Source organism: Lepidochelys kempii, chromosome 8 (assembly GCF_965140285.1).
Source record: "Lepidochelys kempii isolate rLepKem1 chromosome 8, rLepKem1.hap1, whole genome shotgun sequence".
Taxonomy (NCBI): Eukaryota; Metazoa; Chordata; order Testudines; family Cheloniidae; genus Lepidochelys; species Lepidochelys kempii.
Window position 1 is genome coordinate 77,459,381 of NC_136387.1, and position 17,500 is coordinate 77,476,880.

At 37.3% G+C, this 17,500-nt stretch overlaps 1 protein-coding gene across 1 annotated transcript in view; it reads right to left on the reverse strand.

Moving 5' to 3' along the window:
- Positions 1-10,473: 10,473 nt before the first annotated feature.
- LMO4 (LIM domain only 4) overlaps positions 10,474-17,500 on the reverse strand; it is a 15,895-nt gene continuing 8,868 nt past the window's right edge. Inside the window, exons 3-5 of the mRNA XM_073357155.2 lie at positions 15,919-16,015; positions 15,416-15,571; positions 10,474-11,217 (exon numbers count right to left, since the gene is read on the reverse strand). Coding sequence (XP_073213256.1) covers positions 11,209-11,217; positions 15,416-15,571; positions 15,919-16,015 — 262 coding nt within the window. The 3' untranslated portion in view covers positions 10,474-11,208. The remainder of the gene's footprint in view (positions 11,218-15,415; positions 15,572-15,918; positions 16,016-17,500) is intronic.

Below are 17,500 nucleotides of genomic sequence, written 5' to 3' on the forward strand. Positions count from 1 at the left end.
AAAGAGCCCAGTAGAAGTTAATGCTCCTTGGAGGGCATTATCCAATTGGAAATCTGCAGGGGAGCAAGCTGTGGATTGCAGCTGCTCTCCAGCTATCCTACCACTAGCCTTAATTGTTATAGAGCTCTGGCCCTCCAAAGTACCCACAGACGGGCTTCCACAAGAGCAGGGGCAGGGAAGAACAGAGTCCACCACAGAGCTGGGAGCTCATTTCCTCCCTGGTAGATAGTGAAAGCTCTGGCTCATGGAAACATAAGAGACTATGGCCCCCTGGCATTCTCCTGGCTGTCAGCCAAAGGCATGTTAAGTATGTGGATATCTATATATGAACAGCGTGGGTGTATTTATGACTATAAAGATATGTCTCTAGTCACTAAGGGTCTGCACTAGGGACATTTTTCAAACTGGTTTTAAAACAGATTCAGCTATCCTGGTCTTTAAAGCAGCCAGAGCCATGTGTATAGCTCGTTTTCTGTGGCTTAAGGCAGCCAGCCCCATTTTTACTGTACTGGAACTGATTCAGCACAAACAGAGCAGGCCACTTTAAACTGCCCCACACCAGGCGGATGCTACAGCTCTGACTGGTTTTAAAGTGTTAGCTGACCCAGTTTTAAAACCAGTTAGAAAATTTCCCCAGAGTAGCCAGGACCTAGAGGGATGGGGTAAAGTGACATTTAAAAAAAAAAAAAGAAGAGGAAGTTTACAAACAGAAAAACAATAAGTTTAAGGATCTAGCTGAAATCAACACAAGCCAAGAAATTCAAAATTAAAAGCAAAACATCCTGTCTTCTAGCTTGTAGCCATGAATTGCAGCCCATAGGATATTGGTTGGAAAACCCTACAGAACACAGGAAAAAGAATTGGATTCAACCAGATTAAATTTCAGCCTTAATTTCTGTGGGGATTTTGTTTGTTTATTAGAGTTTAAACAGGCTTTCTAATTGCAGTTTAATGTAGATGGGTATATAATGCAGCTCTTCTACCAAAGGAGTTCATGGAGCTGGATAAGTATATTCCAAAAGGGCTTTTGCTAGTCCGAAGTAATATGGTTGAGTGGGATTAACATATGGTCCAGCCAAAGTTTTGCCTTGAAGAAAATGGAAAAGAAATGCTAATAACTAATACTGTGTTTTCCTCTTTATGGCCGGAGTAGTTATAAATAGTTTGGTCGATTTAAACACTTTTTTAAAGCGCAAGCACATCAGAAAAGATAGGGCCCAACTCCGCTGCCCTTATTCTCTTTGAATGGTACCTTAGCCCATGAGTAAACCTACTGAACTCATTGGGACAACTCACAGCATAAGGTACTACTACTAGTACGACTCCTCAACATGTAGAATGGCGGCAGAATCCAGCCCCTAATGAGCACAATAATATGCTGCGCTGTACCTTATCAGCAGTTAAAGAGGGCTGAGGAATATTTAGACTCTCATTGTGGAGAGAATGTCCAGAAAGGGATATAATGCCCAGCTAAAGAACTGTCAAATCACATTGAAATCACCACTTCTAAGTTTGAGGCTGAAATTGCCCAGCGTTCGTCCACTCTAAATATGAACATCAGACCTTACTCATGCTTATAATATAGTCATATCAATGTAGACAGGAGGAAATAATTTTATATCAGTGCTCTTAGTTGACTGTGTGATTGCAACTGTGATATTATTTCTCATGGGAACTTCAGCCCATTGATTAAATAACCTTCCATCTACTGTAGAGCAATCATAGCACAACATTTTGAACAAACATGGGTTCTGACTGAGTCCTATTGTACTCTTTAGTGACTGTACTGAGCAGTAATTAAAAAGTAATGAATCCTATTTAAATATTAGGGCATGCTGTCCTAAACCTCTGAATGCCTGTGGGTGTGAGCAAACTAACTGTAGGAGGATGTTCCTTGTTCTGTATAAAAGCACCATATTCATCAAAGGGTCTCAGGAACTGCCAGCTCCAGATATATTATTTCTAATTTTTTAATTTTCTTCCATTTTGAAAATATGTTGCTCATCTGTCCAGACTGGCAAAAATTAACAGTAATGAGCTAATTACCATGTCAGTGGTCCTGTAGGCAGAGTCATTCTGCCCATCTGCCTCCTGGCAAAATCACCACTCTAGAAAATATAAAACAAAACTTTTTTTAAAATGTGTATTTGTATTACCTCTATATAGCCCTCAGCACTGCCTCCTCCTATCTTTTCAGGGTTCAAAATCTAGCCAGCATCACTTTTTCTCGCTTTGTATTTCTAAAACATTTTAATTGCTCTAGCAGGGTGAAACACAATCACCTACACAAATAGATGGCTGCTGAGTTACACCACCCTCCAGGTGAAGAAAATACCATCTGCAAGGCTTAGAACATCCAAAACCCCATTTAGAATTCCTGGCCCTTTGGAAATCAAGCCTGTTTGTCTGCCTGATTGATTCACTTTTTAATGAACTGGGAAAGCCTGTAAACTTAAACCGGATGCCTCCCTTTCTACTGCCCCATCCCTGCAGCAATGTACTGATTATATTTCAAGTTATTACAGGATTAATACATCTGGCCCAATGCGTCTTTTCCCTGCACTTCAATAAAAGTTGTGTCCAACTCTTGCTCCTGCTATTTTAATTACACACTGGATCTCCCCACATTACCTGTGAAGTGCTGGCAAGGCTGTAACATATCCCCTTTTCAGACCTGCCAACATCTCAATGGCTAAAACCTACTAGTGTCATGGTCTTGCAAAAGCGTTGAGTATTTAAGGCCACAGCTTGAGCTTTACTATGCACAGTATCAGCACAACGAATGGGTAGCAAAGCCTTAGCCCAATTGAAAGTAACGAACTAAGATAACCCACAAAATACCATTTACATGGGGCGAGCCTGCGTCATCGCTGTCTGAACCCACGGCACTGCTGTAAAACCTCTGTACAAGGGCAATTTCCGACAAAAACACCAATGCACAACACATCCCATTGTGCCTCTTTACCATAGTAGTGTGTCATACTGTACAGCCATTAAAGAACGCTTTTGAAAAACATCATTATAAAAAAATGTCATTGTGGTTTAGCGTCAGCTGTTTACAAACGCATTGCCACACAAGCTGCCAACGTCACTGTGTTGACTAGGGAAGTTATGTTCTTGTTTACAGCTGTGCATCAATTCTGCACTATATTTAGTTTTGGTACACAGTACATATAAAATTCTTACTGAGCTTAATGTTGCAGCAAATAACACGTATACAGTAAGCTTGTAGGATTTATCGCTGGCTGTAATGTCGTAGCACATATTCTAAATATCTATGGTGAGTGATCTAGTTACATGCACATGCAAACAAAATGGCAATATATTTAGTTTAAGAAGTGATAAATTGTGTTTGCTTTCATTATTCTCTATATAGGAGCATATGAGTTCAAACACAACCTAAAAAGAGGCTGTAGAGCTGCAAAAATGTCCATGAACTACACATTGATTATCAGCTTTGAGAACTAACATGGCTTTGCTCCCCATTACAGTAGCTCATAGAGGTCCCAATCAGGCGCTGAGCCCTAACAGGCTGGGTGCTGTACAAACAAGTAATACAGTAGTTGCTAAGGTTGCTTGCAGGGAATAAAGAACACTCATAACGCAATCTTTCTAACACTATTCTGGTCAAAAATGATGTTTTAGTGAAACATGTTTTGAAAAGAGAGCAGAATTTTTCCCTTAAAATTCATTTTTGGTTTGCTGGAGATTTTTGTTGTTGTACTAGGATCTTTAGTAAACACAACACCATAAGGTTATGGTTAGCTAATTCATCTAACATTTTTCAATATCTTTTTGAACTACAGCAATTAAACGGAAAATAGAAAAATCAGCTCAGCATCCTGTTTGGATGTAATTAAAGGTATAATCTGTTCCATTTGAATACTTCAGTGCCTATCCTTCTTAAAACAACGAATAAGAATAGTAGCTCATTTGTAATATGGTTTTTTTTCAAGCCATCTTAAAAGACTGACTGATGAAGCGAGAATAATCATTTTAAATTACAACATAAGCACAAATATACCAGCTACACCTTCAGAATGATTGCTGTAGGGTCAAAAACTGCTTTGATATATTAAGTTGAGTAACTCGGAGGATATTCTTTATTGTAAGAACCTGAAGTCTTTTAGTAGTTTGTATTAAAGTACCAATATTGCTTATATAATTGCCTAAGTGAACAGTTCGTTATACATGTGTGATGGCTCTCAGTTCTTTCCTTTGGGATTGTTGGACTTCAGTGTGTCTTATTTATTTTTAAAGAGGTTGTTTTTTTTAATTTTTAACATCAATGTCCCTTTGTTTTCAATAACAGCAAAGTGTTTTACAGCACATAAAGACAGTGTAACATGCCATTTACTATTAGTTGCTGGCTGGTGGTTTTTTTTAATGCATTTGTCTAATGGACATTTATCCACTGTTCCTTAAAGAAACGGAGGATGGGTGTAAAGTTAATATCAGTCTTGTTCATTTATTTTTCTTTAAGCAATCAAGTTTTCCTTAAAACACAGGACAATCTCTTGTCTTTCAAGACTGAGTATGAGACCTGCAAAACAACTGGCATGCGTTCAGCATAGCCGATGGTCATCATGAGATATTACGGTCAACTGCAGAAGTTTTTAGCAAAAAGCTTTCTTATAAGATCCCCAAAGAGGCAAAAATATACTTTAAAAGGCATTTTAACAAAATTGGAAACAATCATTAGCTACCTCTGCGCCTGAGGCATCTGGGCTGTATGCTTTGAACCCAATCCTGAGTGCCTGTTGTGAGTTGCTGAGCATCCTCCTCTTCCTTTGCCGCAGAGGGCAAGCACAGCACAACACATAGGATTGGGCCTTCATTATTACGCTGCCAGGGTGCAAGGCATTACATCTTCTGTACACATCAGGCCTTAGCCTGCATTCCTACGCATGTGAGTAACTTTTTACTTAGGTGAGTAGGGGCCATTTAATTCACTGGCACTACTGACCATTACTTCTGGACAGATTTGCAGGCTTGGGGCCCACTCTCGGTAGAGCTATTCCATTTGACACTATTTTCACTCCTTGATAACTGTCCCAAAACTATTCCTTCAGAGCTGAAAATTTCTCACATTTAGTATCAAGCCTCATGTTACATTGTGAAGGAATGTTTCCACAAAACAAATTGAACCATTTTTTGGGCTAAGTGGGTGGTGGGAAAAAGTGTCTCATACAAAAAGTAAAAGTAAGATACTTTTTTTGCACTTTTAGATAACTCAGAAAAGATGGTTGTGACTTTTCAAACTCACCGTGAACTCATTCCTCAATGAGGACAAGTGCCTGACAAGTGTTAAGCAATTTGGTTCTCAGATAAATAAGGTTATAAATACTTGAGAATGGCGTCAGGGCCAGACAGAGCAGTGTTTGAACGGGTGGATGTCAGAAGAACTTAAATGCCAGATTTTCAGAAGTGCTCAGCACCCAGCCACTGCCCTTGTAACATATATAACCAGCTTTTTCAAAACAACTCAGCACCCAATGTACTGAGCGCTTTGGAAAGTCTCACCACTAATTCTGGTGCTTAGATGGTAGATGAGCAGGGGTTGGACTAGATGACCTCCTGAGGTCCCTTCCAACCTTGATATTCTATGATTCTATGAGCTCATCTGAAATATCGGGCAGATATTTAAGCACATGAGTAACTTGTCTCACTTGAGTTGACCCATTAACAGGACAACTCACATTTTTTAAATTATTGCAAAGATGGGGTCCTTAGTGGAATCTCAGTAACAGAAAAAATGAATAGGTATCAGGCATGGCCTGTAAAGCATTTTCCAATCACCAAATTTCTTCAGATTATTATTTGTATTATAGTAACACTTAGAGGCCCCAAGAGAGATCAGGGCCCGGTTGTGCTAGATGCTGTACAGACACATATAAAGGTTAGAAGAGGAAACAGGGGCACAGAAAGGCGTAACAATTAGGCCAAGGTCACACAGGGTATGTCTACACTGCAGCGAGGAGTGAGCCTCCCGGCCTGGGTAGACAGACCTGCACTAGCTTGGCTCACACTAGCATGCTGAAAATAGCAGTGTGGCCATTGCAGCTCTGGCAGAGACTCAGGGTAGAAACCAGAGCCAGGCGGGGCTTCAGAGCCCAAGCTGCCACCAGAACCTCAACAGCTGGGCTGTGATTTTTTAGGATGCTAGCTCAACCATGGGCTGGCAGCTTGCACCCTGGTGCAGTGTAGGCATACCCACAGCAGGTCAGTGGCTGTGCTGGAATAGGACGTATGTGTACTGCATGCCAGTCTTGGACCCTGTGTCCATTAGCCCACATTCCCTCTGGTAGTTCAAAGGCACATCTGAGAACTTAGGTTAGTTTTTAAACATTTAGTTTTATCATTAACTAAGATATACACATGGAAAAAAAAAATACTCCGTACTTATTACTCAGTCCAACCGATTATTTTTTAACATCTTCCAAAAAATTCACTGCTGGGCAGAGGCTAAGACCCCAGAACTGCCTTGTGGTCCATGCAGGTGGATTGCTGTGCCCACACAGAGTCATATTAGTTTCAGTGGCGGCCTGCCTGGGTGCAGTAATCTGCCCTTGTGGATCACAACGTAGGATCAAAGCCTAAATTTCAGCCCTGCAAGGAACATTTTTGAGACAGCGAAAAAATGTGGCTTAGCATAAAATGGCTCTCACCTGATGCACATCGCGGTTGTGATGTCATTGCCACAAGCACAGGAACCAATGTAGTGATGGTTCTGAAATGTAATTAATAGCTATAAAGTTCATTCCTCTTTGGAGTTCTTACAAATTAAAAACCTTTTTGTACCAAAAACTTTGCATCTCATTTTTAAAGTCCACCTACTAGTAAATAGGTAGAGCCCAGCATTTAGTACCTTTGCCAATAGGTTTTGATAATCTGACTGTGTGGTTTCCTGGGAACACTACAGTTTAAGGCTAGCAAGGGAACAGAGGGGTGTGGACAAAAAAAGATGGTATCTTGGTCACTTAAATCAGCCTTGCCTGTTGTAGAAGTGTGCAAATAATGACCATTCTAAATAAATTTCTGGGTTCATTAAAACAATTTATAAACACAATTTGCATTTTGTTCTAGCCTTTTATTAGTTGCAATTATGGAGATACAGTAACCCTGTTTACACAGCTCTAACAAGTCAGGACCTCTAGTACATTATTGGCTTGACCCTCCCCCTACTTGCAGTTCATTCTCAACAGAATCAATCTGAAGTTGAAAACATTCCCTGTAGGAAATGTACACATCCTTGCTTATACAAGAACAGAACATAATAATGCAACTTACAGTACCTAAAGTTTAAGTTCAACTTCCAAAGATCAGCCCTGACTTGTCATTGCTCTCAGCATGTTCACAATGAGATCAGAGTGCTTCAGTGAGGACTCGGATTCTTTTAACTTGACAAGGGACATAGGTGAGCATGTTATACTTCACTGTTATTCAGAGCTCAGACTCTACAGAGAGAAAATGAGAGCTGCTCACTGTTTAACATGCATTCAAAGCACTGCCAATCTAAAATGGCTGCTCAGTCATACTTTAATTGCAGTTTCATGGAAACAAATTGCTACTTAATTACAATAAGCTTTTCTGTGGCTTAGCTGGACTGACAAGAGACATACACCTGGAACCAAAGCAACAAGCAGTAGCACTGGCTATCTAGAACTTCCTGCTTTATAGTTTCTGGTAACGAGGTCAGTCCAAGAACACAACCACTTAGAGATAATGCCACACTAAAGCAGGTTAGTACTTAAAATTAAAGATTGTGGCTTCCACTGACTTTCTCCTTCCCCTCCCTCCAATAGAGCTGTTTGGAATAATGGCATATGGCTGTTTGCCAGACTCTGATATATAATTCTTGGGCAGGAGAGAGTAATATAATTTGAAACTAATTTTTTAAATCATAATAGCAAGGGATATGAACTCATACTATATTGGCATTTAAATACTAAAAACAAATTAAAATTCAACCTAAAATTAGTTGATGCAAATTTTATCAGTGTTAACTAATAAGGCAAACAGGAGACAAACTCAATGTGGTTAATATTCTTAATATGTGACTTAATTTCAGAGGCTTCATTCTGGTGCGACAGCCTCATTTTATATTTCATAAGATACTACATAACCTGTTTAAATATTTAAAGATAAATCATGAAAGACTGGAAAGACTGTATCTTGTGGCAAACAGAATTTGGTTTGGAAAGGCTTAATGTCCCAGAGCCTGCTGGGATGAGTAAACCTCATAACTAGACAGCTGGATAGGTAAAAACATTAAACCCTTTTAGGGAGCAATCTTTTTACAAAATTGTTTCATTAATAAGAGTGACAATTTATATGATTGAGACATTTATGCAATATAAACAGAACATTTTATCAGTTCACTATGATTTCAGATTAGTAATTTTCATTTTTTAAAACAGCATTCATCTTTGAAAGCGTGGGAGCTCTTACTAAATGACACTGTATTTGTATGGCTTTTCAGAACACCAAATAGCATATATTTCACAGAATCAGTGCAGTAAACACATGTGGTAAAAGGTGAACAAGTACATGTTTTTCCTTATAGACCTCCTTAAGAGGGAAAAAAAAAAATAGCACAAGTTATTTCTCACATAAGGACAAATCTAAGTGGTTCCAGGAGCCTTCTATCCACACCTAGCATCCCCATTAAAGCCCATTTTTATTGTTTGAAATGCCTCTGGTTTCAAGAAAGTGTTTTACCTAAAGTAAGAATACTACTTAAATATGTTCCATTGTATATTCATAGCTCCATTAGTCCTCCTCCAATTTAGCACATCAAAGCAAAGGCTTCACCACTTGCATGTGGATTATGCTAACATGAGTGACATTTGTAATCTTATAGGTCTGCAACTTACGAAATGCTTTTAAAGCTTGCTATTAAATAGGTAGCTGTGCTTTACAAACCGGTCATATAATAGTTTATTTAAAGCCTTTAATGAACTTCAACCTCTACATCACTAAATGCCATACTAAGTTATTAACCATCTTCTTAGCATTTCTAGGTTATTGGACAACTAAAAAGCTGTACATGTTCAATTTAAACACTCTACCATGAGTGCTTATAATGATAGAATATAAAAGATGTCTACAGTCTCACTAATACTTGAATTCTATATTCGTATGTCTCAAAGCATCTTTGCAAAAAAATTAAAGCAGCACAATTTGCAGAACTCTACCTAAAGATTTAATGCTGGATCAAAAAAAGCTGAGAAGCATCTTAAAAATCTGTAATTATGTTTTAAAAACAAAGCCATGAAAACTATCCATAAGAGAATTTTTAATGCCACACACTTCATGCACTCACGCATTTGTTTTTTGTGCCTGACAGTATATGGTAAACCAGTCTCTCCTCCCCCAAAGAAATGTCTTATTTTTCCAATCATTGAAGTGTTAAAAGCAGATATTTAGCAGACTTTGTATATAAAGAAGTTCCAGGAAGTAGGATGCAAAGAGAAGCTTGCTGTTGGTTGTTTAGATACACAAAAAGCTGGACTTAAGGTTAAGTCTCCCATCAGCATGACCAGAAACACTTAATGTGTCATGGCTGCTCTGTAACTAGGCAAGATGAATGAATAAATACCTTTTTAAAAGCACAATTAAAAATGTGAATAGAAAATATTATATACTTCAAGCTTGTTCGACTTTTGCTAATGTTTAACAATGTTGCAATACAGTAGAGGCATCTCCCAGGCCTACTTAACATTGTTCCCCTGTATAAGGCATACAGCTTATGTCCATAGGTTCATAATATAATTTTTTCCCACATCTAGCAAGAGCATGGAATGTTTTTTCTGAATGCCCTATAGTTAGCCAATTAGCATTTCAAGGAAAAACTAGGTGAAATCCTACTTCTCTTTCAAACTAAAAATAAAATAAAAAATAATAATTAATAATAAATCATCAAGAACAGATCACATTTAAGATCACGTTAGTACCAAAAAGGCCAGGAAAGGGCATTTTCTTCCCTCAAGACCACCACTGTTCAGTGTGATTTATTCTCCTATAGCCAAGATTCAGAGGTACTACTAAACCTCCTTATAGGAATACCCAATTCAAGAATTGGGTCAGAGAACACATACCCCTTTGTTGCGAGTTTTTCCTATAACATTTTTTATATATATGTATGTATGTGTGTTCCCTTCTGAAGGAGGACTGGATGAAGGAAGACCGTGGTTACTTTTGTACATACCAAGATTCATTGCAACATGGCTGAACTGTAAGGATAGGCTTGCTGTTATCAGAATTAATATTCTGAACAAAAAAGTTTTGGAGCATTGCTCTGCACCTCTGCCAAAAGTGACAGGATTAAGTAGTTTGACAAATGCCTTATTGGCATAAAACTGTAAGAAGAAAACTAGATTTAAAGTTATTTACAATTAAAGCAACTGCTACATAAAGTTTAGAATGTGGTATAACAAAGCAAAGCTTTTAAAACCCAAAGTCAATAAAGTGTTTTTGTTTTAAGTTTTTATTATTTAAATACACCGTACTAGAGCAAATGTCTCTGAAAATATCACAAATAAAAGATTTTTCTTCATTCAGCAAATTAGAAGTAGGTGAAAATTTCTACACAGTAGCTGCTATGAGCCTGCCTTTTTTTTTTTTGGCGCCATGGGAAGTAGCAACAGTAGGGGACAAAAACACTTACATGCATACATACATTGTATTTTACAGAGAGAGACAATAAAAGTGTTTGTGATATTCTATCACAAAAGCCACATCTTTCCTTTATCTCATGTTCAGTTTGATTGAAACACGTTTCCTTACAACACTTAAATATACAAAGAGCAAATAGAATGTTGTTAAGGTAAAACACTGGGTACAAACTCTGGCCAGTGCCCTGCTAATTGTTAACGAGTGTAGAACGCAGATTCAAATGCTGCTTTTAATCAGCTTCCTTAGACATTTTCCCCACCCCCGCCCCCAAAGATGTCCTCCGGTGGATCTTTTTTCATTTTCTCTACAGTCTCCCATTAGCCCAGGTTCATGGAGTCCTTAATGTTCATATTCAGTCATTTTAATACACCAATAAATGTAGGAAGGGCAATCAAGAATAAAGAAGGTGCAATGGCATGGAGCTGGCATTGATGCTAGCTACAAAGGTGACGTGTCTACTGGAGACATGGGATCCATCTGTGATGAACAAAATTTGAGATGAAGGCACGCATTCTGCATTACTCTGACCTTTTAGCAGACCTGTAAGAAATAAAAAAAATGGGCATCTTAGCTAATAAGCTAAATTTGAGATATGAAACTAACATAACTGCTTGTGTCTTCTCTTTTATTCATGAATCTCTTTTATCAGATCACTTTCCAACTGCGACTTGATTAAGGCTTTCTACCCTAGTCATTCATGCCACTAATGTTCAAATGCTGAAGAACTAATACAAACATTTCCTGCAGTTTTTAAACTTGGAGACAGTAACAATAAGTGTACTTTCAGAAAGTTTCAGGTTGGAAATCGTACAGTGAAAAAAGGTGTTTTTCTGGGCCCCTATTGAAAGAAATGAAATGGTATGCCTGGCCTTTGAAGAAGCTAGTAATATGATCTTATAATTGGAAGAAATACCGTGTGAAGAAAGTAAGAAATACAGCCAATATCCTCCCAAGGCAGCTTTGGTTAATATGCTGCATAGCACAAGAGCTAAATATAGATATTTGGGGATTTCCCCCCTCCTTTTAAAAATTCCTCATCTGCGATGTTAGTTAATGTTACATAAACATTTTAATATATGAAGTCAAACGGTCTTCCACACTGATGTGTTAATGAATTGTGATAATTAAAAGTGCCTAGCTCCAGAGAAATCTAACTTTCATAGATAAAGTACAAATGATCATCCAGAGTCTTCAAATACAATCTGTTGGCAATTACCAAAATGAAATAATATATATTAGATTTTTATGGTTTTTAAATGACATTTTGAGCTTCCCAGGAAGTTCTTTTCACCCTTCAAGTTACTAAAAGCCTGAGGTCTAGTAGTAACTGCAACCCCCCACTTTCAAGCTAATTAAAGTGGAGGAAGCTTGGAGGTTTAATTCCCGAGAGCTGAAGCTCAGTGTGAGAAAGGTAATTTGTCTGTCCAGAACAAAGATTAGAGAGCAGCCAGCAAGCATATTTAATAAATGAGCATCAAATAGCCTCTACTACGGACACAGACAACACCAATTATGTAACTACAAGGGAATTGTTGAGTGATATGTAAATGAAGATTTTCTTTTTTTAAAAAAGATCTTTTCCAAGAAATAGAATAGCAAGACGTAATCTAACTCATACTTTATTTAAAAGTTTAGGAGCTGAACATAAGTGAACACGCCAAACATTGCCCATGGGTGGAAAAAACTTACACCACTTTTTGGAAAATGGAAATGCTGTAACAAACAAGAACTAGTAAAAAAACAACAACACTATGACTTCCAGAAATAGTGAATTAGGTGCAGACTATGTTCTCTGCAGTGGACAGCACCCCCTCCTTTAAATAATGTGGCACCCACGACCTTATGTCCTGGCACTCTAGGGCTTTGCATTGTGCTTGTAAACAGCACTCAGTTTAAATACTTGAATTTATTTTTTCAAAATACACAGCAAATAATGAAAAGTTATAGCTAAAAGCCTTTGAACATAGCTTAAGAAGGTGAAAGGCAGGAAGAGTCAATATCATTGCACGTAATTTTTATGTAAAAAAGCAACCTTTTAAGTAGAATTGGGCTATTTAACTCAGACTTGTGCCAATCACTAGTATAAACTCTAGCTTCCATTTGGGACCTATATTGACTAAGACTGTAATAAGTTGACTCCATAGTTGTCAAATATGGCTTCATACGTGTGCAAAACAAAAATAAGTCACAGTACCAAGAACCTCATACTTGTATTAAACTCTCCTTGGCCTCTTAATAGCTAGTTAGCTATGAATAGCTGTGCTATATTCTACTTTGCTCATAATCTTTAGGGAAAGAGCAAAAAACCTGAAGATTGATTGGTCTGTAACGTTTAATACTGGGTATCGTATCTATTTCAGCTAATGCTGTCAAATTGGAAGTACGTTTTTACTCAGTAGCCCATAACATAGCTCTCTGGAAAGTACTTCTAATATGTACATTCTTATATTGTTTTATGCATTTTAAAGAAACATTACTTTTTTGGCACCTTCCTCTTTAGTTTCCAAGACTAGAAGTCAGACAGACCCCAGCTCATTTCCTCACATAGATTTCAGTTTTCAAAGTTCACATTACTCCCCAATTCCCCCTGTGAAAGTGGGTATAAAGAAATTATTCCTAAGATACACTAATTGTGAGATTTCTCTCTCCAATTTTCTCCTTAACACCTCTGTCTGCCTCATCATATACTGTAGCAATGTAGTTAATAGCCAATGATAGTGATAATGAGGCCCTGTTCTTATTAAATGCTTCCTCTGCATTTAGCTCCTAGCAGGATAGCTGCAATTTTGCAAGCTACACAAGCCAGTTTTACTTCTCTTTTCCTCACTGGGTCTACTGATATTTTTGTAACTAAATCGTTTTTGTTTTGCTAAAGCATAGCAAGACACTGATAAAACTAAGTGACTATTTAGACACCTATCTGAAGTTGCAATAAACTTTACCTCCACACAAGGCTAGTGAATAAAGCACTTATTTTCTCAGAATGGCAAACTTTTTACTACTATATATAAAGATGAATGGTTTTACCTATATTTTGAAATAGGTTCTCTGCAACTGTTCATTTAACAGATTCATTGCTAGCTAGTCTGTATTATAGATTTGTTTCATTAAAATACACAGTAGTATAGATCTATGAATCTTTACATGCATTTGTACTTCCTTGAACAGACCTCATATTCTTCATCACTCCTAAATAGTTATGCAGAACAAGTAATTAAGACTCAGTATTCAATCCAGTTACTCTGATAGACAAATTAAGTAAATAAGTGTTCATATTTTGATGTAATTACAGTTCACTTTCTAAGAGACTGGAAATATACTTAAGATTATTCAGTTACATTTGTGCAGAGTAAAAGACAAACAAGTCTATAGTAATGTAGCGATGCAACACAAAACTGGTCAAAATTAGAAACCAGTTCATGTTTTCCTGTACAAATTTACCCACTAAAGAAATAAGTAATTTAAAATTCTTTTGTATGTTACAGAATACATAAGAAGCCTAGCATTTTCCCCAGCTATTTTTTAATCTTCTGAATTCCTGTTTGCAGATAAATGTTATTTTTTGTGATCCTTACAGACATTAATGAAGTTCCTATTGTAAATCTATAAAGAATTACCAACTGAAATGTGCACTTTTTGTTTCAGTGCAATAACTCAGTGCTGTGTGATTGCCTGGGTTAATGATGAAAAAGTCAAATATACTATCAGAGCTGATGGAAAAATCTATCACCAATCTGAAATTAAAATTCATCTGTGGTCAATAAGATTTAATATCCATGCAAGTGGCGCTGTAAAGAGTAAATGAATCAATGTCATCAATACATAATCAGTATGAAATATGAGGTGAATAAAATTATGTGCAAGAGTCATACATTCACTCTTTTCTGGACCAGTGTGGAATGAACAGTCTCTTAACTGAAGGTTGACAGTAATTGTTACAAATTAGGCACAGCACTATCAAAATGCACTCACTTGCATAGCCATAGGACTTATTAAGGAGATGAAAATAGATCTAAAACTATCCAGTTCTAGAACTACAGGACAACTGTTGATACAAATTTTTCCCTCTGCTACTACATGTGTATACTCAATTTACTTGCAACTATGGACCAAGAGCTGTCACGCACAGGGATACACAATCTCTACTGGAGATGTTAGTGTTATGGAGTGATGAGAGAATAAAACTTTGATTTTATGACATGTAAAACATTCAGACTACTTTTCTAAGGATACCACAGTTTTTGAATATTAGTTTAGGAAACATACTAAGTGTAATATGTTAGTCTGAAACGGTATGTGCCCTAGTTTCTACTAATTCAGGAACCTTTTCTTCATAAGACATTTGTTACCATAATTAAAGGATCTAATTTTCCTCCCACTGTAACCTGCTCCCTTGCAATCCTTAATCTCAACATTTTAAAAGGAAATGCTTCTCTTCAAGAGAGTTTATATTAGGGTTTGCTCCCCATAGCCCATTATACGTTACTAGCTCAATAGCTATACAGCTAGAAATACCCAAATCTGAATAAACTGAACTCAATTAATACAACTTTCATATTTAAGGGTTTATATTTCCTCCAAAAAGTCTTATAACTAAATTCAGTTATTCAAAGGCCCCTTTGTGTGTGTGGTTTGGGGGGAGAGAAGAAGAGGGAGAACAGTGTCCACTATTAGGTTGAAAAGAAATTGATCTTAATTTAACTCTAATAAAGCTTATTAGTAATTGCTGAGTATTCACCTTCTGGTCTGGCAGTAGTGGATTGCTCTGAAGTGAATTCAAATGGCCATTGATGAGAGCTGTAGGTCTATCATGTTCACAAAATAAACTGCCATTGATGTAGTGAAACCGGTCTCCTGGGACCAGGCGATTCCGGCAGGTAGAGCAAGTAAAACACTGAAAAGGAAAGACACAGCAAATGAAACTGGCGCCAATTAAAAATGCTGCAGGTTTAAGTGTTATTCTTGAGAGATTTATCAGTAAAGCATGAGGTCTGAAGCTGCTTAGTTCCTAGTATCACCAAATATGGTGTTGGTCTTACCTGCTGTTACTCAAGTGGAGTTTTACTGATTATTAGAGGACAACGCTATGCACTATGGGAAGTTTTAGAACACACACTCTTATTAGTAATTATTGCCCTGCTCTTTTAGGAATATATGAGGGATGCAGAAGTTATACCATGTAAGAAGCACACAGTGAAGCAGTACTATTAACAAAGTCAACAGACAGGAGAAGAGACCTACCTTAAGATGATAGACGTTGCCTTGTGCCCTCATGACCAGCTCACTAGCAGGAATTGACTGTCCACAAGCGCTGCAAGCACCACTATTTCCAAATAACCTGAAATAAGGGTGATGATCATGAATGATTTAATACACAAGAGGCTCTGAATATTGTTTTTGTGCATCAACATGACAAGATATTATATAACTATTTTAGACTTCTGCCCCCGTATTTCAACTTGTTTACATACTGTAATGTGCAAGATACATTTCTGTATAACCGGAAGCTTCACCCTACCTCAGAGACAGGGATGCACAGAATTTAATCAAAAATATTGACTTGCACCTCAAGCAAATACAAAACAATTCTGTACTACACACATTTTATCAGATTACTGGGTTCATCAGAAGAAAAAAAAAGATACAATTCATGACTGGAGTTTAAATGCATTGTGTCCTTGAAATTATATGAAGAACTCTTTTGTACTTTAATCATATCTTGAGATATGAGTCATCAAAAGGGTTAAGAGGATTTGATTGTATATCTAAGAAGACATCATGCTCAGTGTATTGAAACTCCAGTAAACCTCCATCAGTGCAGAGTTTCCATTAGAAACTCTCTGCTATCCAGGTTGATATATAATGTGTATGGGTTAACCTTTTCAATCATGGTGTCAACACTTTAGATTTGCCTCTGCTCATCTCTTTCATCCTAACCTTCTCTCTCTCTCGATAATGAAATGCTTGCTCCAACTTCCCTCTATCTGCTCCTGAGTCCACAATTTAGATTACTTCATCTCTGCTAGCAACAAACTGAATGAAATTTCGATTTGAGCAGAAAGTAATTTACCGGGATCTGGACCCATTTGTCATCATATCTCTCTGGGTGTTTGCTGTATCACTGCAGTTTTCCTATGCAATCAAATGAGACCACAACATCTGCCATGGGGTTGGGGGGAAGGGAGGGGGAAGTGTGTGTGTGTGTTAGGCAGAAGAGTAGTGAAGAAAAAAATATATACATAATTCTTCAAATCCATTTAAAGGCACAACACACTGAGTCAAGATATAATACATAAATGAATATTGAACTTCCACTTCCACAGGACAGGTTAGCAAGAATTAGAAAAGCTTTATTTGTTTTTGGCATTCTCCTTTTAATATCCACAAATATTTATAAAAAAGAAGACTACCAAAATCATTTCATAGCGAAAAGGGAACCTGAACTAGTTGGCAGGGTCACAGACCCACTTTCCTACATGATGTAAAAACAGAGTAATAGGATTTACAAATTAATGTATTGGTGTCATAATAAATATTAATATTTGCATTTCCTTCCTATCCAAATAAAGTCATAAAATTCTGTTTGTGTCAACCAAGGAGACGTGTTACTACAGAATACCCATAATCTGAATGATTGCAGCATACCTCTGTATAAAAATAATTGCTTTGAATTTTCAGAATCTGAGGTTGCAGAGGAGGCTTGTCATGTTCAAACTACTAATTTGCTGTCGCCACTTTATTGAAAATAGCCTGTAAGTTGTTATTAAATGTATCGACTGAACGACAGGGAGAGTAGTAAAACTGCCCCTTAAGATGGCTTTTA